The following is a 22,647-nucleotide window of genomic DNA, read 5'->3' on the forward strand; positions in this document are numbered from 1 at the left end:
CACCCATGGACAGGCAGAGGAAGAAGCACAGGAGGGTGTCTCACAGTGCCCTGGACAGGAAAGCCCAGGACATGCTTGGGCAAACCCCTCAAAGCTCCCTTCTGCCCTAGGCTAAAATCCAACCTCTCTGTTGTGGCCCATAGGGCTCTGAATCCTCTTCTTCCTATCAACCTCATCATTCTTACCATCCAGCTGCAGTGAACTCCTTGCTAACATTTTTTTCTTTTCCTTTTTTTTGCCACGCCCACAGCATGTGGAAGCTCCCAGGCCAGGGACTGAACCCACACCGCAGTACCAACCCAAGCCACTGCAGTGACAATGCTGGATCCTTAACCTACTGCACCACAGGAGAACTCCAACTCCTTTCTAACCTTGAAAGGCTTCAAATATGGTCCTACCTCAGGGTATTTGTGCCTGCTGTTCACCCTTACCTAAAACGCTTATCCCTCAGATAGTTACAAGACTGTTTCCTTCTCATCCCCAGATGGATAGGTAGAATCATTTTCCAGCAGCTCCCCAGTATTCTCAAATATAGTTAATCTCCTTCCTGGAATGACCCATAAATATTTATTCATTTCTTGTCTGTCTCTCCCATCAAACTGTGAATAATTAAGGATAAGGAAATCATGACCCATGATGTTAGATTCCCAGTGTTTGACATCAAGCCTGATACATAGATGCTCAGCACATTTGTGAAAGGAAGGAAGGTTGATTGAAAGCCCTTGAAAAATTCTCAATTTCTCTGCCTTTCCCAACTACCACCACTTTCTGATATTGATCCCAATCTCATATCCCATAGAGGTAGCAGACATATCCCAAGAGGTAGCAGTCATCGTTGCTTGCCTGCCTAATATCCACTCCTCTCTTCTTTCTTCACAAATCTCCTACGTAATGGGAACATCAATGTTTCTGTCTAAAAGCACCATTTCCCAGCTTCCTCTGTAGCTAGATTGGTCATGTGACTACATTTTGACCAATGAGATATAAGCAAAAGCATCATATAGAACTTCTAGGAGCTGGGAGGCACTTCTTTTATCCTTCCTAGTATCTGGAATATGAAATTGATGACTGGTACTCCAGCAGCCATCTTATATGATGAGGCACCTGATAACACAAGCCATGTTTCAGGGTTGGCAGAGAAGAAAGACAGAAGAAATGTGGGTGCCTGTTGACCATATAGGTACATGATCTCTAGATTCCCTGCCTCTGGAATTGTTTTGCATAGAACAACAAAATTCTATCATTTTGAAGTCACTTTTATTTTGTATTTTCCATTATATCCAACCAATCTTAATCCTAAGGATCACAAAAGGGAAGACAGGAACTAAGCAGCCTATGGGCCCACCTTCTGGGAGTCCACTGGAACCTTTGGTCCGTCGGGTCTTCAGTGATGGTGGGGAGTCAAAGGTGGCCACTGTGCCCCCGGTGGCGCTGGTCATGGGGGCAGTAGGGTTTGGTCCTTTCGGTTTGAATCCTTGTTTGCCAGGGCTATATACCTGGGGGGTGGGGTATACTGGAGCCTCCACACACTGGTTTGGCACCTAGAAGGACAGCACAGTCAGGAAGAGTGCCCTGGGAAGGGAAGGACAGGGCAGGGCTGCTCCAGCCACCTCCCACCTATATCACTATCCTTACTCCCCCGGCTGGCTCAGTTACCCCAGTTACTCTCAAGACCCCTTAGAACTTCAAGAAGCCGGCAAGCTAGAAGCAGATTTCGAGCCAGGCTGCCTAGGTTCAAACCCTGACTCTGCCACTTAGCATTTAAGTGGCGTTGGACGAGTCTTTTAATTTTTGTCTCAGTTTCCATTCTGTAAAATGGTGCTAATCATAGTAACCCTCTCACTGGGTTGTTATGGGGACTAAATGAGTTAACAAGAGCTTAGAAATGCCTGGCATACAGTAAGTACCCAGTTAACAATAGCTGTTGTGACTGCCATTATTATTGTTATTAGTAGTAATTTGCTTGCACAGGAGAACAAGGAAGTCAGAAGAGTCTATGTCCTCGCCAGCAATTCTACTTCTTAACCAACTCCGCCCGTGGCCACACCAGCAGGCATCCCTCAGCTAAGAATTGACACTGAAGCCTAAAGAAATTACCAAATGAACTCTGAGCCACTCAAACTCAGGGACCACTAAGCTTGTATCAGAACACTGGGGCATTGTGAAAAATCCATTTATTCCTTCATCTATTCATCATCCATTGGTCTTCCTGGGCTAGCCTATCCAAACTTCCTCCTCCTATCCTTCTCTGCTTTATTTTTCTCCTTAGAATTATTATTATCTAATAAATTATGCATTCTACTTACTTATCTAGTCTATTAGTTCTATGAAGGCAGAGACTTAGAGCACTACTTGGCACAGCATGGGTACTCAATAAATATTTGCTGAATGAATGAATTCATTTCTGTAGGTATTGGGCACTGATATGGCACTAGCAGGTGCTTCTGCCCAGACTTGGCTATTGGCCTTTGACACTGTTCCTATACCCATCCATGCTCTCCCTGAAACGCAGGGGTGGGAAGCTTAGAACCATATTCCCAAGCTCCTTTGCCAGCATGGTTCTTTTTTTTTTTTTTTTTGGTCTTTTTAGGGCTGCACTTTAAGCATATGGGGGTTCCCAGACTAAGGATCGAATCGGTAGCCTACGCCACAGCAATGCCAGATCCAAGCTGCATCTGCAACTGCAGCTCACAGCAATGGCAGATCCTTAACCCACTGAGAGAGGCCAGGGATCGAACCTGCATCCTCATGGAGACTAGTCAGATTCACTTCCACTGAGCCACAACGGGAACTCCACCAGCATAGTTCTGAACAAAGATTAAGTTCTGCCCATGAGAAGCACCTGCTGATTTGGAAGGCAAAGGGAGGCAGAAACTGTTTTCCTCCAGCAGTCGTAGTATGAGACAGGCCTGTTTGCAGACATGAGTATTGGAGTGGCTGGCTGAACCCGACATTCTCCTCCTGACCACCAGCCCCAAGGACAGCAGGGCAGCTGGAACCTCAGCAACAGAATCCTACAGTTTCCTCACCTGTAGCAGCAGTGTCCTGGCCCTAAGGGCCAATTGACAATAGTCACCCTGCAAAGCAGTGGTGCTCACTAATCCTGATTTTTGCCCCTCCAGCCCTTGCAACAGCTTCATAAGCAACTAACTTCCTGTAATAAAACCTTCGGCCAGAAATACCTAGAATGGTTTCAATTTTTCTGACTAATACGGCACTCAATAAATATTTGTCACAATGAGTGAATTCACCCATCTTTCAAGTCATTACTGAGCAATTATGTGACTGTCACTGGGTTAGTTTTCATTAGCCTCACAGCTCTGCAAGGGGAGTTCCCATTCTAGAGAAGAGGAAACTGAGGTCAGAGAACCCTATTTCAGATACCTGCTATAGGTGAACCACAGGCCAGGTACTCTGCTAGGTACTAAGGATGCAAAATCAAAGATAACTCAGGCTTGGTTCCCATTGTGGCTCAGCGGTAATGAACCCAACTAGCATCCATGAGCACGTGGGTTCATTTCCTAGCCTTGCTCAGTAGGCCAAGGATCTGGCATTGCTGTGAGCTGTGGTATGTGTTGCAGACGTGGCTTGGATCCCAAGATGCTGAGGCACAGGCCAGCAGCTACAGCTCTGATTCAACCCCTAGCCTGGGAACTTCCATATGCTGCAGGTGCAGCTCTAAAAAGACAAAAAAAACAAAAACAGATTCAGGTCCTGCCCTCAAAGAGCACCCTCACCTACATGCAAATTAAACAATGGCAGTTCCCCCTATGCTGACCCCTCTGCCTATGAGGCCACTATCATCCTCTCAGCATCTCACTGACTTTATTTTTGGGGGGCCACACCCACAGCATATGGAAGTTTCTGGGTCAGGGATCAAATCCGCACCACAGAAACAACCCGAGCTGTTGCAGTGACAACTCTGGGTCCTTAACTTGCTGTGCCACAAGAAAACTCTGTAATTTTTGTTTTTAATTCAACAGAGGCCTTCCTTTATTCTGCAAGCTAGGGAAAATCCCCCTGCAGGCTCTTATAACATCACATGGCTGGTGGTGGAATTTTCCCCTTGGTCTAGTCTTCTTTAGATATGGAACGTCTGTATGGCCAGACTCTAGGGTGGGTCTGAGATAATGTGACCTCGAGTGCAGGCAGGATTTTTCTGTTATAACCATGCCCCTAGCACTAGTGTCTGGGAAGGTTCTGAACTCTTAGTGCTTTGAAAGTAAACTGCTTGTAGCTCAGAGCTCTTCAGCCAGGAATTAATATGGTACACATGGTAAAGGCAGACCTCAGAGATATTGCAGGTTTGGTTCTAGGCCACTGCAATAAAGTGAATATTGCAATAAAGCAAGTCACACAGAATTTTTGGTTTTCCAGTGCATATAAAAGTTATGTTTACACTATACTGCAGTCTGTTAACAATGCAACAGCATTAAAACTAAAAGAAAAACATACACCTTAACCATCATCTGAGCCTTCAGTGAGTCATAGTAATAATATCAAAGATCACAGATCACCATGATAAATATATTAATCAAGAAAAAGTTTAAGGGGTTTCCTATGTGGCTCGCAGCATAACTACTCACCATTGCTTCTACAGTGGCTGCGGCTCGACCCCTGGCTTGGGAACTGCCATATGCCACAAGCGCGGCCACTTGTTTTTTAAAAAAAAAGAAAAGAAAAAGAAAAAAAGTTTAAAATATTACCACAAAAGACACAGAATTGCCAAAACAATCCTGAGGAACAAAAACCAATAAGAGCATAATTCTCCCAGACTTCAGGCAATATTACAAAGTCACAGAAATCAAGACACTGCAGTACTGGTACCAAAACAGACATATGGACCAATGGAACAGAACAGAGAACCCAGAAATAAACTCAGGCACCCATGATCAATTAATCTTTGACAAAGGAGGCAAGAATATAAAATGGGAAAAAGACACTCTCTTCAAGTGGTGCTGGGAAAACTGGACAGCTGCATGAAAATCAATGAAACTGGAATACAGCCTCATACCATGCACAAAAATAAACTCAAAATGGCTCAAAGACTTAAACATAAGACAAGACACCATCAAACTCCTGGAAGAGAACATAGGCAAAACATTCTCTGACATCAACCTTACAAATGTTTTCTCACGTCAGTCTCTCAAGGCAACAGAAATAAAAGCAAAAATAAACCAACGGGATATAATCAAACTGACAAGCTTTTGCACAGCAAAGGAAACCATAAAAAGAAAACAAAAAGACAACTTACAGAATGGGAGAAAATAGTTTCAAACAATGCAATTGACAAGGGCTTAATCTCTAAACTATACAAACAACTTATGCAACTCAAGAGCAAAAAAGACAACAACCCAATTGAAAAATGGGCAAAAGACCTGAATAGATGTTTCTCCAAAGAAGATATACAGATGACCAACAAGCACGTGAAAGAATGCTCAACATCACTGGTTATTAGAGAAATGCAAATCAAAACTACCATGAGGTACCACCTCACAGCAGTCAGAATGGCCATCATTAATAAGTCCACAACAAATAACAAATGCTGGAGGGGGTGTGGAGAAAAGGGAACCCTCCCGCACTGTTGGTGGGAATGTAAACTGGTACAACCACTGAAAAACAGTATGGGGGTACCTTAGAAAACTAAATATAGAAGTACCATATGACCCAGCAATCCCACTCTTGGGCATATATCCAGACAAAATTTTCCTTGAAAAAGACACATGCGCCCATGTTCACTGCAGCACTATTCACGATAGCCAAGACATGGAAACAACCTAAATGTCCATCAACAGATGAATGGATTAAGAAGATGTGGTATATATACACAATAGAAAACTACTCAACCATAAAAAAGAACCATTAAAAAAAAAAAATGCCATTTGCCACACCATGGATGGAACTAGAGACTCTCATACTAAGTGAAGTAAGTCAGAAAGAGAAAGACAAATACCATGTGATATCACTTATATCTGGAATCTAATATACGGCACAAATGAACCTTTCCACAGAAAAGAAAACCATGGACATGGAGAACAGACTTGTGGTTGCCTAGGGGAAGGGGGAGGGAGTGGGATGGACTGGGAATTTGGGGTTAATAGATGCAATCTATTGCCTTTGGAATGGATAAGCAATGAGATCCTGCTGTATAGTACTGAGAACTATATCTAGTCACTTATGATGGAGCATGATAATGTGAGAAAAAAGAATGTCTATATGTATGTGTGACTGGGTCACCTTGCTGTACGGTAGAAAACTGACAGAACACTAAGTCAGCTATAATGGGAAAAAAATAAAAATAATTAAAAATAAATAAAATAAAAGATTGCAAGAATTACCAAAATGTGACAGAGACATGAAGTTAGCAAATGCTGTTGGAAAAATGGTGCCAACAGACTTGCTTGACACAGGGCTGCCACAAACCTTCAACTTGTAAAAAATGCAGTATCTGTGAAGCACAATAAAACAAGGTATGCCCGTCATTGATTGAACCACCTCCTTCTTTACCTCTCCCAGGACCCAGGCCCTCTACAGTGTGACTTGTGGCATTTCCCATCAAGAGGTGGCACTTCCCCACTCCTTAAATCTAAGCTGGCCTTGTAACCTGCTCTGACCAACAGAAGTGACACTGTGTCACTTAAAAGCCTAAGTTTCAAGAAGTCTTGAGCACTTCTGCTTGCATTACTGAATATCCACCGCTGTGGTGAGAACATACATGCCTGGCTAACCTACTGGAGAACGAAACGTGGGTGGAGCAGAGCTGGGTCACCCCACCCAACTTATCCCACTCCAGACCATCCCAGAGCAGCGGACAGCCAGCCCACCTCAGACATGTGGGAGAACCCAGCCAAGGTCAGCAGTTGCCAAGCTGGCCACCCCAGGTATGAGAACAACAAACACTTTTTCCTATATACCACTGAGGTTTGGTGGATATTTCTTACACAGCCACAGCTAACCGATAATCCTAGCTTGTTAAAAAATATGAGACACTCACACATAGAATTTTCTGGAATCCATTCCCCAAAAGGCAGGTATTCTGTGACTTTCCTGAGCACTCCCTGAGAGCACCTTTTATTTCCACTACAACCTCTACTTCATTCCACCTTCTCGTGGTTTGTGTTTTTCATGTATACAAATAAGGGCTCAATCTGATTTTGCCCCCCATGGTGTCACAGTAGCGTCTGGCACACAGCTGGTGCTCAGCAAAGGTTGAGGTTACCCACAATGACCTTGACAAGTCTCTCCTCCTTCACCGCAAGTCCCAGCCTCTGCTCACCTCCAGGGGTGGGTAGGGCTGCATTCCCAAGGCCTGGATCTCCACCGTTCCGCTCCCAGCCAGGGGTGCCGTGGCACTGTACACCTCCACCACGCCATTCCCGCCGGGGTTGGGACGCCCGGGGGGGCCCAGGCTCTGGGGTGGGGGTGGTGGGGGCTGGGGGGGTGGGGGTGGGGGCAGCGGTGGAGGGGGTGGAGGAGGAGGCGGAGGCTGGGTGAGGTAGCTTGGCGCAGAATGCATGTTCAGGCTACTCTGAAATCAAAAGAGAAAACTGAAGTGTCATTAGCTTCTTGATACCAACGGTCTGGTTTATCAGTGAGGAAGAACAATTGCCTTAGTCAGCCATGTGGAAAGCACAGTTACTCAGAGGCAGCTCAGAGGACAGGGCTGAGAGGAGGCATGGCAACAGTCACGGGAGAATTCCGAGGAGCCATCAGTCTGGTGCTGTCAGCCCTTTTCTCTATGATAGTCAGCAAAATGGCCCAGCTTGTGCAGAAATGAGATGGTAGGCCTCATGCTACGGTCTCTAGAAGGGCTAGCGTAAAGGACTGGCTCTGAACTGACCTCTGAGAACCTGCCTTGTAGAAGGTTTCCTGGTTTTTTTATCTGTTTTTGGCCGCACCTGTGGCATGTGAAAGTTCCTAGGCAGGGATCAAACCTGAGGCAGAGCAGTGACCAGAGTAGCTGCAGTGACAACACCATGTCCTTAACCTGCTGAGCCTCCAGGGGAACTCCAGCTTCCCTGTGTTGATAGGCTCTTTTGCTCCCCAGGGTACTGCCCGTGCTGTACTAATGCATCTAGACTGTTTGCACAAACAATGCCATCTATGGTGAACACCTCCATTCCTGAGTGTCTGGAATCTTGGTTTATGGCGGGGCACCTATGTGACCAATCCCCAATGAAAGCCCTGGCCTTAGAGTCTAGGGTGCACTTCCCTGGCAGAAACCGTGCCCTTCACAGCTGAAGGGAGGCATGTGCTCTCTGCAGCCTCTCTCCACTTCCCCAAGGGGGAGGACACTGGAAACTCAGAAAAACTCTGGATTCCTCCAGACTCCAGTGCTGGGTCTTTTTCCCATGCTGCTCCTGTACACACTTTTACTGTAAAGAATCACAGCCGTGAGCACAACCATCCTGAGTCCTGGGACTCTTTCTAGAAAGTCACTGAATGTGCAGGTGGCCATGGATCCCTGAAACACAGCCCTGGACTTCTAGAAACCGACTCTACAAAAAAATGATCAAGCAGATGGGCAAAGATATCCATATATGGATGTTATGCCAGTAGTTTTCTTTGGCTATGCCCACAACATACAGAAATTCCTGGGCCAGGGATCAAACCTGAGCATCACAGCAGTGACCCAAGCCACTGCAGTGACAATGTTGGATCCTTAACCTGCCCTGATGAAGTGCCAGGGAACTCCTTCCAGTAGAGTTTTTATAGCACCAAAAAACAGCAATGACCTACATGGCCTTCCATGGAAAGCTAACTAAACACAGGAAAGTCCATCAACATGGAATGGAATAGAATCCTTTGTGACAAAGTGATGATGCTGACTAGTATTTCATAAAGGGTCCTTCCCTAATTACTGTTCCTTGGGTTCCACAGTCAAACATGTTCATGGAAAATTTTTGGAATAAAATCAACAGTATTTCTTTATTGCAGGAAAAACCCAAGGACAGCGTGAGGGAAGAAGTAAAATGGCTCCGCTCCAGGCTGGTTTGACCAGAGATCCTTTTTCTATTGGAAAATCCCAAGGAGCCATTTTTCTGAGAAATCCTGATGCAGGGTTGTAGGCATAGATAGAGAATGATGCTAAACAAAAGGCAAAGTAAGAAAAGCAAGCTCAGAACAGTGCATATAGCACAACCCATTTATATAGATGTGCATTTCTTTTTGTTTTTGTTTTTATGGCCGTACCCTCGGCATATGGAAGTTCCCAGGCTAGGGGCTCAATCGGAGCTGCAGCTGCTGGCCTACACCACAGCCACAGCAATGCGGGATCCAAGCCATGTCCGCACCCTACACCACAACTCATGGCAACGCTGGACCCTTAACCCACGGAGCGAGGCCAGGGATTGAACCCAAATCCTCATGGATACTAGTTGGGTTCATACCCGCTGAGCCACAGCAGGAACTCCTCCATTTATCTTTAAAAACCAGGCCCCCTTCTTTCTACAAGATTCTGAATCTGCAGGAATCAACCCGTAATCAAGATCCTATGAGAAACTGGCCACCCCCTTACCTGCACAGGCGGGGGGCCCTGGGGCATGGGCTGGTCCAGGGATGTGAAGGCCGACATGGCAGACATGAGCACGTCGTCGCTTACCAAGATGTTTCCCTGCACCAGGGTCTGGATCAGTGGGGACGGGGGCACCGTAATGTACGTGGAGATCTGAACAATGAGAGAGAACGTGGCTGAGGCTCCGGAAGGAAGATGTGCAAGACATACAAAAGATGCGGGTTCTGGAGTCCCACAGTCCTGGATCCTATTTCCACCTCTGCCACTGCTCCCCGACCCTGAGAAAGTCATTTTATCTCTCTGGACCTCTATTTCCTCATCTATCCAATGAGGAGAACAAGTCACACCTCCCTGTAAGGGATATTCCCTCTGACCCAGCAATTATCCCTCCTGGTTTCTATTCTAGAGAAACACTCAAACCTGTCCACAGGGAGTCCACATAGCTTGGTTTCTAATAGTGAAAAACTGGAAATGAACTTGATGTCTGTCCATCAATAGGACGATGGATTTAAAAATGCAATATAGTCATAGATAGAATACTACAGATACCAAGTAAAAGGTATTACATGGAAAATCAAATTATATAACATGTACATTATATATTATTATTATTATTTTGGCTTTTTAGGGCTGCACGTGAAGCATATGGAAGTTCCCAGGCTAGGGGTCGAACTGGAGCTGCAGCTGCCACCTTCACCATAGCCATACCAACTCTAGATCCGAGCCTTGTCTGTGACCTATACCACAGCTCATGGCAATGCCAGATCCTTAACCCACTAAGAGAGGCTAGGGATCGAACCCTCATCCTCATGGATACTAGTCGGGTTCGTTACTACTGAGCCACAACAGGAACTCTATATTATTATTTTTAAAAAACACTAAAGCAATACGACTACGTAATTCCTATGGGGACTTAAGTTAGTATGTGAAAGTATAGTAAATAATATGCTCTCAGCTTAACAACAAGACTGAAAGGCAGACCTTATAAGACATCAAATGTGCAGTGACTATTCCTCTGAGTAGATGTAAAGGGTGTTTTGTTGTGTTTATTTGTTGTCTTTCTTGGCTTTCTTTTTTTGGCTGCATCCACGGCATGTGGAAGTTCCCGGGCCAGGTATCAAACCCATGCCACAGCAGTGACTTAATGCTGCAGTGACAACATCGGATCCTTAACCTGCTGCACCACAAGGAAACTCCCATGTTTGTGGCCTTTCTTTACTGGGACAATACTAATAGGACTCTTGAACTCAGAGACCCTGTTCAAACAAGATGTCCTGGCCCTAAGCCAAGGGACATGCCCCATTTCATGGTCAGGAAAGGCAGTATAGATCCCGGCTCACACATATTTTTACAATGTCACAGGGTTTGGCTGAGACAAAAAATGGAAAATCATTTCCGTGTCCATCTAACTTACTTAGGCAGAATTATTCGTGTTTAGGCATAACCAACCAAATGTGCTCTAAAGTTTTTTCCTTGCCCAGGAATGGAGGACTTTTCCTCTCTTCTACTGAAAAAAAAAGGGGGAGTTCCTGTCATGGCTCAGCAGAAACGAATCTGACTAGTATCCATGAGTTCGAGGGTTTGATCCCTGGCCTCTCTCAGTGGGTTAAGGATCCAGTATTGCCATGAGCTGTGGTGTAGGTGACATGAGGCTTGGATCCTGCGGTGCTGTTGCTATGGCTGTGGTATAGGCCAGCAGCTGCAGCTCTGACTTGGAACTTCCAAAAGCCTCAAGTGCTGCTCTACAAAGAAAAAGGGCGTGGGGCGGGGGCAAAAAAAAGGGGCGGGGAGGAAAGGGAACATTTTCTACTAATAAAACATAATCAAGGAATGAGAAAAATAACTATGTTCTGTATCTACAAAATAGAAACAGACTCACGGACATGGAGAATAGACTTGTGCTTGCCAAGGGGTGTGCGGGAGGGAAGGATTGAGAGTTTGGGATTATCAGATGCAAACTAGTATATACATAGGATGGATAAACAAGGTCCTATTATATAGCACAAGGAACTATATTCAGTATCCTGTGATAAACCACAATGGAAAAGAATATGAAAAAGAATATATATATATTTATATGCATGTATATATTTAAAACTGAGTCACTTTGTTGTACAGCAGAAATTAACAGAACATTGTAAATCAACTATACTTCAATAAATAAAATTTTTTTAAATGACTATATTTTGTGTTAGACGATATCTGTGGCAACTTGAGAAGCTTCAATGCATCTGAGGGTGAATGCTTTTATTTTTACGGCAGAGGTTATGTTTATACAATGGGTGAAGAAAACATTTTAAAGGAATAAGGAGACATGAGGAAGCCAGAGGGAAATCTGACCCCGTGACCTGGTGCCCTGGGACATGCCCAGCCCCCTTTAATTCCTCTGAGCCTCCATCCCAAGAATTATGTTCCTGACTGAGGGCTCTGGAAGCTTCTCCAGACACCCCCAGCCTAGGTCCCTCTCCTGACTTCCAGACTTATATATCTGACCATCTTTTTTTGTTGTTGTTGTCTTTTTAAGGTCACACCTGTGGCATATGGAAGTTCCCAGGCTAGGGGTTGAATTGGAGCTGCAGCTGCTGGCCTACACCACAGCCACAGCAACTCGGGATCTGAGCCACATTTTCAACCTACACCACAGCTCCCAGCAACACCAGATCCTTAACCCACTGAGTGGGGCCCAGGATTGAACCCATGTCCTCATGGATATTAGTCGGGTTCGTTACCACTGAACCACAATGGGAATTCCTCTGTCTGCATCTTTATTGCTTCCACTTAAAAGTCCAATGAGCATCTCAAGTTCAACATGAGCAGTTGAACTCCTGACATCCTCCCCAAGCCTTCCCCTAGCTGTTTTCCCCACTTCAGTTGCTGGCAACTCCAATTCTGGTCACCCTTGACCCCTAGTAACCTCACACCCTACATCCAATCCATCTGCAAGCTCTGTCAGCTCCACTTTCGAAATATTTCAAAAATCTCATCCCTTCTCTCTACTTCCATTGCCACTATCTTGGTCAGGTCAAGTCACCATTACCCATTGCCTGGATGGGTACAGGAGCCCCCAGTAGGTCTCCTGAATTTCTCTCTTGATTCCCATGAAAATCTATTCTCTACAGCAGCTAGAGTTGACCTAGTTAGAGTATAAATTAGACCACATTCCTCTTCTGCTCAAAACCCTCCAATGGTTCCCATCTCACACAGAATGAAAGTGTGATTTTGCCAAGATCCCCACAGTGCCTCTCTGATCTTGTTACCTCTCACCCTCCTCCTCACTCACTCAGCTCCAGCCACTCTCCCTGCCTTGCTATTCCTGGAATAAACACAGCACATTCCTGCCTCAGGGCCTTTGCACTTGCTGACCCTGTCCCCTGGAATACTCCTCCCCAAAGAAGCTGCATGACTCATTCCCTCACCTCCCTAGGTCTCTGCCTAAATGTCACCTCTTCCCAAAGCTCTTCCCAGAGCACTCTACACGAAAGGGCAAAACCTCCCCTCCCTGTCTTGGCATCTCCTGTCTCTGCACTTATCTTGAAAAAAGCACATCTTACACTTTGTTTGGGTGCTATCTAGCTCACTCACCACCATGAGGGCAGTGATGTGGTCTGCATATCCACTGCTGTACCCCCAGAGCCCACACAGTGCCTGACGCACAGTAGGCACTCAAAAAAAAAACTTGACTAGATGAATGAATGAATGAATACCTGGCGATTGGCAGGAGGCGGAGCCTGCTGGACTGCTGTGGGTGCTGCTGATGGTGTGTAGATGCTATTGGTGGCCAGTGAGACTGTGGCCAAGGGTGGGGCACTTCCCTGGCACTGTTCCCGCTTGTGGGTCATAAACGCTGGCAGTGAGTTGAACTGCTTCTTACACTTCCCGCAGAGAAAGACATCCTCGTCATCTAGGGGTCACACCGGCAGAGGAGCAGAGGGATGAAATAACAACAACAACAAAACCCCACAAGAATAAAGAAGGGGGCATCACAGGGAGTAAAGAGAGGCCTGCGGGAGTTCCCGTCGTGGCTCAGTGGAAATGAATCTGACTAGCATCCTTGAGGACGCAGGTTTGAACCCTGGCCTCACTCAGTGGGTTAAGGATCTGGCATTACTATGGCTGTGGTGTAGGCCAGCAGCTACAGCTCCAATTCAACCCTGAGCCTGGGAACCTCCATACGCCACAGGGTGTGGCCCTAAAAAAAAAAAAAAGATAAAAGAGAGGCCTGTGGCTGGACCATGAGAATGGCACACTAAGGGCATTCTGTGAGTCAACGTGCCAGTGTCAGGTGTCAACTCTGGGCTTCCTAGGAGCTTTCAATACCATGCTGGCACCTGCGGGGATATCCAACCTGGTTCACCCAGGTATGAAAATATTACAAATCAGGAAACAGTAAAGTGGGAATGCTTCAAAGTTGAGACATTCAGAATCTTTATCCTGCCCGAATTTTATTCACCAGTCACCAAATGGGCCGCATGATTGCATTCCTCTGTGCTTTTGCAACCCCTGTTCTCCCTGCCAAGCTGCCTCTCTCAGAACAACCCATTTTGCAAGGCTCAGCTTGGATTCACCTCCCCCAGGGAGCCCTCCTAAAGCAGTGTCCATGGTTCCTTCCTCTGGGCAAGCCTCTTCTATCACACTTCTCCCATTACCACCAGACTGTGAGTCCCCAAGGGAACGGAATATGTCTTATTTATCATCATAACTACAGTATTTTCTGGGTACATAGGAGGCCTTCAGCTGATGTCTGTAGAATGCATGACAAATTAAATGAATGATTAGCTAGAGTTACACCACCATTATTGAAGGCCTGCCATAGGCCATGCACCGTGCCAAGCAGCTGACATGTTGCGGCATAAGTGTCTAACTGTCATTCAACATTTACTCTTCCTCCTCAGACAGTCACACCAATGTTGGAGGGGAAATACAGCTGTCTACTAAAGACCTGAAGATCCAGGCTGGGAGGAAGGGAAGAGGGCTCAGACACCAAAGGACGCCCTGGGAACACAGTAGGCGGTTCCCTCCACACCCCCCCTCATTATCCCCATTTGTTTTTCATGGGAAGCCACTTATCCTTCCTACTGGTGACCCTGAGCAGATACTCACCCAGTGGCTGGATAGCAGGCGGTGCGTTGACACTCTGGCCTGTTGGATCAGGAACTGCTCCTTGGCCATCCAACAATGACTGGACAGCCAGGACAGTCTGATTGTCCATTCCTGAGGAAAGAAAGGCAGCCTCTTTGGAAAGTGAGCTCAGCATCTTTCTCTGTCTTTAGTCTTACAAGCCAGACCCACTGCAAGGCCCCTGTGGCAAAAATGGCTGGCTGTGCCCTGATATAATTCTCTCCTATTACAACAGAAACCAAGAATTTTGGAAACATGGGCCAAGAACAAGGACTACACTTCCCAGCCACTCTTGAAACGGGAGAATATCTAAGTTCTGTTCACTGGGATGTCAGTAAAGGTGTTCTATGGCAACTTCTGGGAAGTTTTCCTAAAAGCCGCCTGGGGAGGTCCTGCTGTGGCACAACGGGATTGGCAGCATCTCTGGAGCTCTGGGACGCAGGTCCAATCCCCAGCCTGACACAGTGGGTTAAGGATACGGCATTGCTGCAACTGTGGCTCAGATCGGATCCCTGGCCCAGGAATTCCACATGCCACAAGGAGGCCAAAAAAGAAATAAATAAATAAAAATAAAAGCTGCCTGGTATGTGACCCCCTTCTTTGTGCTATCCTCCATCCAGCTTCCTAGAACAAGATGATAGTGGGCACTCTAGCCACCACCCCAGATCATGAGGACAAGGGCCAGCCCCCGGGCACTGCAGGGCAAAAAACGGGGAAGATCCTGGCCTTCTGGGGACTTTGGAGCACATGGCCACTGTCACGGCTCTGGACTGCCTTTCTCTGGACTCCCACATGAGGGAAATAAACATCTAGCCTGTTTAAGCCACTATGAGGTTGGGCTTCCAGCCTACTTTTTTTTTTTTTTTTTTAGGTATGCACTGGAGGCATATGAAAATTCCCAGACTAGGGGTTCCCGGAGCTACAGCTGCCAGCCTACACCACAGCCACAGCAATGCCAGATCCAAGCCATGTCTGCAACCTACGCCACAGCTCACTGGACCCTTAACCCACTGAGCGAGGCCAGGGATTGAACCCACGTCCTCATGGATGCTAGTTAGGTTCACTACGGCTCAGCCGCAATGGAAATTCCCAGCTTATCTCCTACTTACGGATGAATTTAATCCGAAACAGCCCCTCTGGAAATCATGTTACTGAGTCTTCCCCATCCACACCCCACAAATCCACAAATCTCTTTGTGTTTAGGCTGCCCTTGTTTCCCTGTGTGTGCTTATTTTTTCAGTTTCTCAATAAATAGCGTGATCCGAATGTATGGTCCGAGAGGCTGCTGAGGAACTGACCGCATCCATGTCTTCCTATCAGTTGTCACTGTGCAGGTTCTTAGTAGCACACTGTCCTGTGTGTCACCAGCTGGAAGACAGGTCTCTTCACATCTCTGTGGCCACCGAGGCACACTGCCTCCCTCCCAAATAACCCCTTCTCTCCGTTCCCACAGCCAACCTCTCAGCTCTTACCCGAACACCTGCCCCAGCTTCTAGCTGAAATGCAGTTAAAACCACGAGCTCCTGCAGCCAAACTGAATCCATACTTTCCCCTGCCACAACACAGGCTGTGTGCCTCCTGAGACCAGCCCTTCTCCCCCACTTCACCTGTTCCTTCAGAAGCCACTCTCCACTAACCAGCTAGCTCCTCTCACACTGTGCCCACAACCTCTCCTTTCCATTGGCGGCTACAGGTGCTCAGGTCTCTATAGAACAGCCTCCCTCAAATCCACGTCCTCATCTGTCCTCCCTTCAACATCAAGCATCCAATGAGAGTTGTCCACACCCTCCATCTCCTCTGCCCACCTCGCAATATTCCTCCACCCACTTCAGGGAACCTTAAGCCCCAACATTCCACCAGAATCACCAAACCACCCAGCAGCATCGTTCTTTCTTTTTTTTCATGTATATCGTTATTCTTTTTTGGGGGGGTCGTTTTTTAGGGCCACACCCAAGGCACATGGAGGTTCCCAGGCTAGGGGTCTAATCGGAGCTGTTGCTGCCACCCTACGCCAGAGCCACAACAACACCAGATCCGAGCCATGTCTGCAACCTACACCACAGCTCATGGCAACACCGGATCCTTAGCCCACTGAATGAGGCCAGGGATCAAACCCGCAACCTCATGGTTCTCAGTCGGCTTCGTTTCCACTGCGCCATGATGAGAACTCCTCATTATTCTTTTTCTAAAAAATTATAGTTGCTTTACAATGTTATGCCGATGTCTGTATACAGCCTAGTAACTCAGTTGTATATATACATACACACATTCGATATTATCTTCCATCGTGGTCTAGCCCTATACAGTAGGACCTCATTGCTTATCCATTCTAAGCATCATTCTTTCTCTTTTTTTTATTTTTTTCTTTTTAGAGCCGTACCTGTAGTATATGGAAGTTCCCAGGCTAGGGTTGAACCAGAGCTGCAGCTGCAGGCCTACACCACAGCCAGGGCAACTCGGAATCTGAGCCACATCTATGACCTACGCCAAAGCTCACAGCAACGCAAGATCCTTAACCCACTGAGCAGGCCACAGATTGGAACTGCATTCTCATGGATACTAGTTGGGTTTGTTTTTTCTGGGTTTTTTTGGAGTTTTTTTTTTTGCTTTTTAGGGCCGAACCTACAGCATACATAATCGGAGCTACAGGTGCCAGCCTACACCACAACCACAGCAATGAGGGAGCCAAGCCACATTTGCAACCCACATCACAGCTCACGGCAACACAGGATTGCTGACCCACTGAGTAAGGCCAGGGATCGAACTTGCATCCTCATGGATACTAGTTGGATTCGTTTCCTCTGAGTCATGTAAGGAACTCCACTAGTTGGGTTCTTAACCTGCCAAGCCACAACGGGAACCCCAGCATCATTCTTTCTTGAAACACTCCTTTCTCAGGCTCCAGGGCACCATCCTTCCTGGGTCCTCTCCCACCTTTCTGCTCCTTGCTTCTCAGCCTCCTTTACTCCCTTCTCTCTCTCACCCATTCCCTAAATGTTTGTATTTTGAAGGGTTCCTTCTGTCTGGCCCTCTCTCCTCTCTCTTATACCCTTCCTGGGAATCTTTGGTCACCCCTATCTAATTCTCCATAATATGTGGAGTTTCAAACCTGGGAGTTCATGCTCCCCTGAACAAGCTTCAGTAAACCTTCTATCACATTATGCAAAATTTTGTGTTGCATTTAGGTGCAAATCTGTACATGAACATTCAGAACAGTTTTATTCGTAATAGTGAAAAACTAGAAACAACTCAGATATCCTTCAGTGGGTGAAGATTTGAACAAACTGGGTTCATCCAAATAAAAAGGAGCAAGCTGTTGATGCAAGCAATCATTGGATAAATCTCCAGGGAATTACAGTCACTGAAAAAAGTTAATCTCAGGAGTTTCCGTCGTGGCGCAGTGGTTAACGAATCCGACTAGGAACCATGAGGTTGCAGGTTCGGTCCCTGCCCTTGCTCAGTGGGTTAACGATCCGGCGTTGCCGTGAGCTGTGGTGTAGGTTGCAGACGCGGCTCGGATCCCGCGTTGCTGTGGCCCTGGCGTAGGCTGGTAGCTACAGCTCCGATTCAACCCCTAGCCTGGGAACCTCCATATGCCGTGGGAGCGGCCGAAGAAATAGCAACAACAACAACAATGACAAAAAAAAAAAAAAGTTAATCTCAAAAGTTATATACTATATGATTTCAATTACATGACATTCTTTTTTTTTTTTGCTTTTTTTAGGGCTGCATCTGTGGCATACAAAAGTTCCCTGGCTACAGGTCAAATTGGAGTTGCAGCTGCAGGCCTACACCACAGCCACAGCAACACCAGATCCGAGCTGCATCTGTGAACTTCACCACAGCTCATGGCAATGCCGGATCCTTAATTCACAGAGCAAGGCCAGGGATCAAACATGCATCCTCAGGGATATTAGTCAGGCTTGTTACTGCTGAGCCACAATGGGAACTTCCTTACATGACATTCTTTTTTTCCCTTTTTTACATGCAGCCTATGGAAGTTCCCAGGGCACGGGTCAAATTGGAGCTGCAGCTGCAGCAACACTGGATCCTTAACCCACTGAGTGAGGCCAGGGATCAAACCCGTATCCTCACAGAGACAACGTCAGGTCCTTAACCTGTTGAGCCACAATGGGGACTCCTACATAACATTCTTAAAATAATATTTTTGAAACAGAGAACAGACTAGTGCGGTTGCCAGACATCAGGAATGGGGAGCAGGGGAAGGAGGTGGTTGGGGCTATAAAAGGGCAACATCTTATAGTGATAGAACTGTTACATATGCAGACTGGTTGCAATATTATAGGATAGTTTTACAAGATGTTACACTGGGAGAAACTAGGTAAAGGGTAAATGGAATCTCTCTATATTATTTCTTGCAACTGCATGTAAATCTACAGAGAAAAAGTATTTCAAAATAAAAAGTTTAATTTAAAAAATACTGCCAGTCAAAACTACGGACATAATAGAAAAAGACCTGTGGTTGCTGGGGGTGGGGAGAGGGACGAAAAGGCAGAGCACAGAGGATTTCTAGGGCAGTGAAGATACTCTATATGATCACATTATAATAACGGATGTATGTCCTTATACAATTGTCCAATAGAACGTTTAACATCAGGGAGTTCCCGTTGTGGCTCAGCAGGTTACAAACCCAACTAGTGTCCATGAGGATGTGGGTTCGATTCCTGGCCTCAATCAGTGGGTTAAGGTTAAGGACCCAGCATTGCCGTGAGCTATGGTGTAGGTCCACAGACAAGGCTCAGATCTGGTGTTGCTGTGGCTGTGGTGTAGGCCGGTAGCTACAGCTCTGATTCGACCCCTAGCCTGGGAACTTCCATATTCCACAGGTGCAGCCCTGAAAAGCAAACAAACAAACAAAAAGCAAAGAATATACAACACCAAGAGTGACACTTAAATTATGGACTTTGGGTGATTATGATGTGTCAATGCAGGTTCAACCTTGGTAATAAATGTACTACTCTGATGAGTTGTGTTGATTAACGAGGAGGTTATGAATATATTAGGAAGTCTCTGTACCTTCCACAACTTTGTAAACCTAAAACTGCTCTAAAAAAATTGTCTGAAAAAAATGCTGCCTACCAAAAATTCAGCCTAAATGTGTCATTCCCCATCCCTAAGTTTGTTCCTCTCCTAGTAATCCTCATCAATAAGAACAAGGCACCACTGTCCACCCAGCCAAAGCCCCTAGGGCGCCCCTTGACTTTTTCCCTAACCGATCTCCCCTTCTCACCCCAATTTCTAGTCCTTTAGCAAGCCTCGCCTATTCTGCCTCCCAGATATCTCTGATTCACTTTCTCTCCATCCTCACAGCTGTCCCCAGGGCCCAGGCCACCATCAGTTCTCAGCAGGACAAAGGAAGCAGTCTCACCTCCCCACGGACACTCTGGCCCCTCCCATCTGTTCTCAGAGCAGCCAGGGTGAACTTTATAAAACATACATTAGCTGGTGTTGCTTCCCTGCTGAAAATCCTTTTGGAAGTTCCACACTGATTCCAAGATGAAGTTCAGAAGCTTCATCTCTAGCTGTTCACATGAACTTCTGTGACTCCTAGACCTCTCTCCCCCCAGGGCTTTGTAAACACAGTTGCCACCACCTGGGTCACCTCTGGATCCCCACAGCTCTGCTGCCCTTTTTCTAGCCCAGCACACATCACAGTCCCAGGAACTGATCTTTTTTTCCTTTAACTTCTTCATCACTCAATAAATTTGGTTTGGGGGTGTTTTTTGGCTTTTTATGGCAGCACCCTCAGCATATGGAAGGTCCCAGGCTAGGGATTCGAATCAGAACTGCAACTGCCAGCCTACGCCACAGCCACAGCAATGCAGGATCCAAGCTGTGTCTGTGACCTACGCCCCAGCTCATGGCCACGCCAGATCCTTAACCCATGGAGTGAGGCCAGGGATCAAACCCACATCCTCATGGATACTAGTCAGGTTCTTAACCCGCTGAGCCACAATAGGAACTCCCATGAACGTTTCCTTGCAGTGAGAATTCAAACACTGAGGAAGTCCAGGAACCTAAAGAGAAAGTAGGCCACACCCCATCCTATTGGCCTCCCAGAGGGAGCCACTAATGACCCTGGCCCTCCATATCCATCACCCATCTCAGCACTGAACCCCAGCTGAGATCATCTTCTTTTACTGTTTACCTTTTTATTAACTTGGTAACTTTTTTTTTTTCCTTTTTTGTCCCCCTCCCTCCACCCCTTGCACATGGAGCTCCCAGGCCAGGGATCATATCCAAGCCACAGCTGGATCCTTAAGCCACTGTGCTATGCCCGGCCAGGGATCGAATCTGTGTCCCAGTGCTCCCAAGACACTGCTAATCCCATTGCTCCACAGCGGAAACTCCTATAACTTGGTAAACTCTAATTCTATAATTTCTCTCTGTGCCTCATCTCCCTGAAGCTCAAGCTTTCCAGATGGGGGCAGGAATACACATTTCATGCTGAGAACTCTGATCCTCCAAGTAGAGACAAGACTGAGACCTGGCCAGTGCAGAACTCAAAGCCTCAGCCACATACCACCAGTCTAGCCTATTTTCGGTACCTGCACTACCTCTGTGTATACATATCTCATGCCTCCAAAAACATTCTTGAATCTGTGGCCCCCCAGCATCAAGCTGGCCATGGCCCTGGATCCGAAGAGGCTTCCTCTCCAACTCCCAGAAGGCACACAAGGACACTCTCAGTGTCTTCCTGTCTCCAAAGCTCGCAATTCCCAGAGCAACCACAATGTTGGCACCCATCCTTTCTTGCTCTGAGTTTATAAAACTCTGCACGCCAAAATGGTCCACAAAGTAGGCACCCAGAGTTTGCTGGTTTCTGTCGGTGAGCACCGAGGCCAACCTTGCACAAAGGTGGCGCTGATCCTTTCCTTCTGAATTGGACACTATGTCTGAGCCCAAACCACACAGGTGGCGCTCAATACAAGTTCTTCACGGCCAGGACACCTGGCCCGGCCCCTCCAACCCCGCACCGCTTCTGTACCACCGTCCCCCTGGGGGCAGCCATTCCCAGGCCTCCCTTCAGCAGCGCAGCCTCCCCCGGTTCCAGACCCGGCGGGCCCTCTTCCTCCCCTCAGCTGTTCCTTCCAGGAAGCCTTCTCTACCCCCACCTCGGCAACAGCCCGAGGCCCGGGAGGCTGCCGCTGTTCCGGCCCGAGACCGCCTCCCCCCCGACCCCCTGCGCTGCGCAAGCCGTCTCCGGCTGTTCCGGTCCCAGTGCTTCCCCCCCCCACCCCAGGGCCTTCTCTCCCCCGCTGTTACTGTCCCGTTGCCCCTCCCCGTCGGGCTTCAGCTCCCGCGGCTGTTCCGATCCTGAGACGCACCCCCCCCATCACCGCTGCGCCTCAACTCTGCTGCTGTTCCGGCCCCGCTGGCCCCTACCCCCGCCGGGCCTCGGCTCCCGCGGCTGTTCCCATTCGTGCCCCTCCCGCCCCGCTGCTCTTCCGGCCCTGGCGCCCTCCGCCCCGCGGCCGCCACGCGCCCTGGGCCCGGCGCTGCGAGGGCGCGGCGGGAGGGGGCGCAATTCGGAACAGCCGCCTCCCCCGGCCTCGCCGCGGCTCACCCTCCAGGGCCTCGAAGATCGTCTGCGCCATCTTGGAGCTGCCGCTGCCACCGGAGCCCGAAGCCCGGCTGCGCGAGCATTGTGGGAGCCGAGGAGGCGGCGGCGGCGGCGGGAACGGGGCCGCCAGGGGGCGCCCGGGAGCCGCCGCTGAAACTCGGGCACCCCAATTGGGAAAGCCAGTAATGGCCTCACGGGACCCCCACCGTCCTGGGGCTACCCCAGTCCCGCCTAAATGACCCAGCCGCCGGCGCCCATTGACCCCATCCCTGCCTCACTTGAACCCCCGACTCTGCACATCGACCCCATCCCTGCTGTACACAGGGACCTCCCAGTTTTCTGGACCTCCAGCCCCACAACACCGGACCTGACCCTCAACTCTGTGACACAGACCTCCGTCCTGCTGCGTGAGACCCTCCCCAACTCTGCA

At 47.8% G+C, this 22,647-nt stretch overlaps 1 protein-coding gene across 1 annotated transcript in view; it reads right to left on the minus strand.

Moving 5' to 3' along the window:
- ZNF341 (zinc finger protein 341) overlaps nt 1-22,307 on the minus strand; it is a 48,346-nt gene extending 26,039 nt beyond the window's left edge. Inside the window, 6 exon segments of the mRNA XM_047771293.1 lie at nt 1,346-1,541; nt 7,277-7,528; nt 9,518-9,667; nt 13,219-13,415; nt 14,615-14,725; nt 22,221-22,307. Coding sequence (XP_047627249.1) covers nt 1,346-1,541; nt 7,277-7,528; nt 9,518-9,667; nt 13,219-13,415; nt 14,615-14,725; nt 22,221-22,251 — 937 coding nt within the window. The 5' untranslated portion in view covers nt 22,252-22,307.
- Nucleotides 22,308-22,647: the final 340 nt, after the last annotated feature.

The sequence above is a fragment of the Phacochoerus africanus genome, chromosome 3, assembly GCF_016906955.1.
Source record: "Phacochoerus africanus isolate WHEZ1 chromosome 3, ROS_Pafr_v1, whole genome shotgun sequence".
NCBI lineage: Eukaryota > Metazoa > Chordata > Mammalia > Artiodactyla > Suidae > Phacochoerus > Phacochoerus africanus.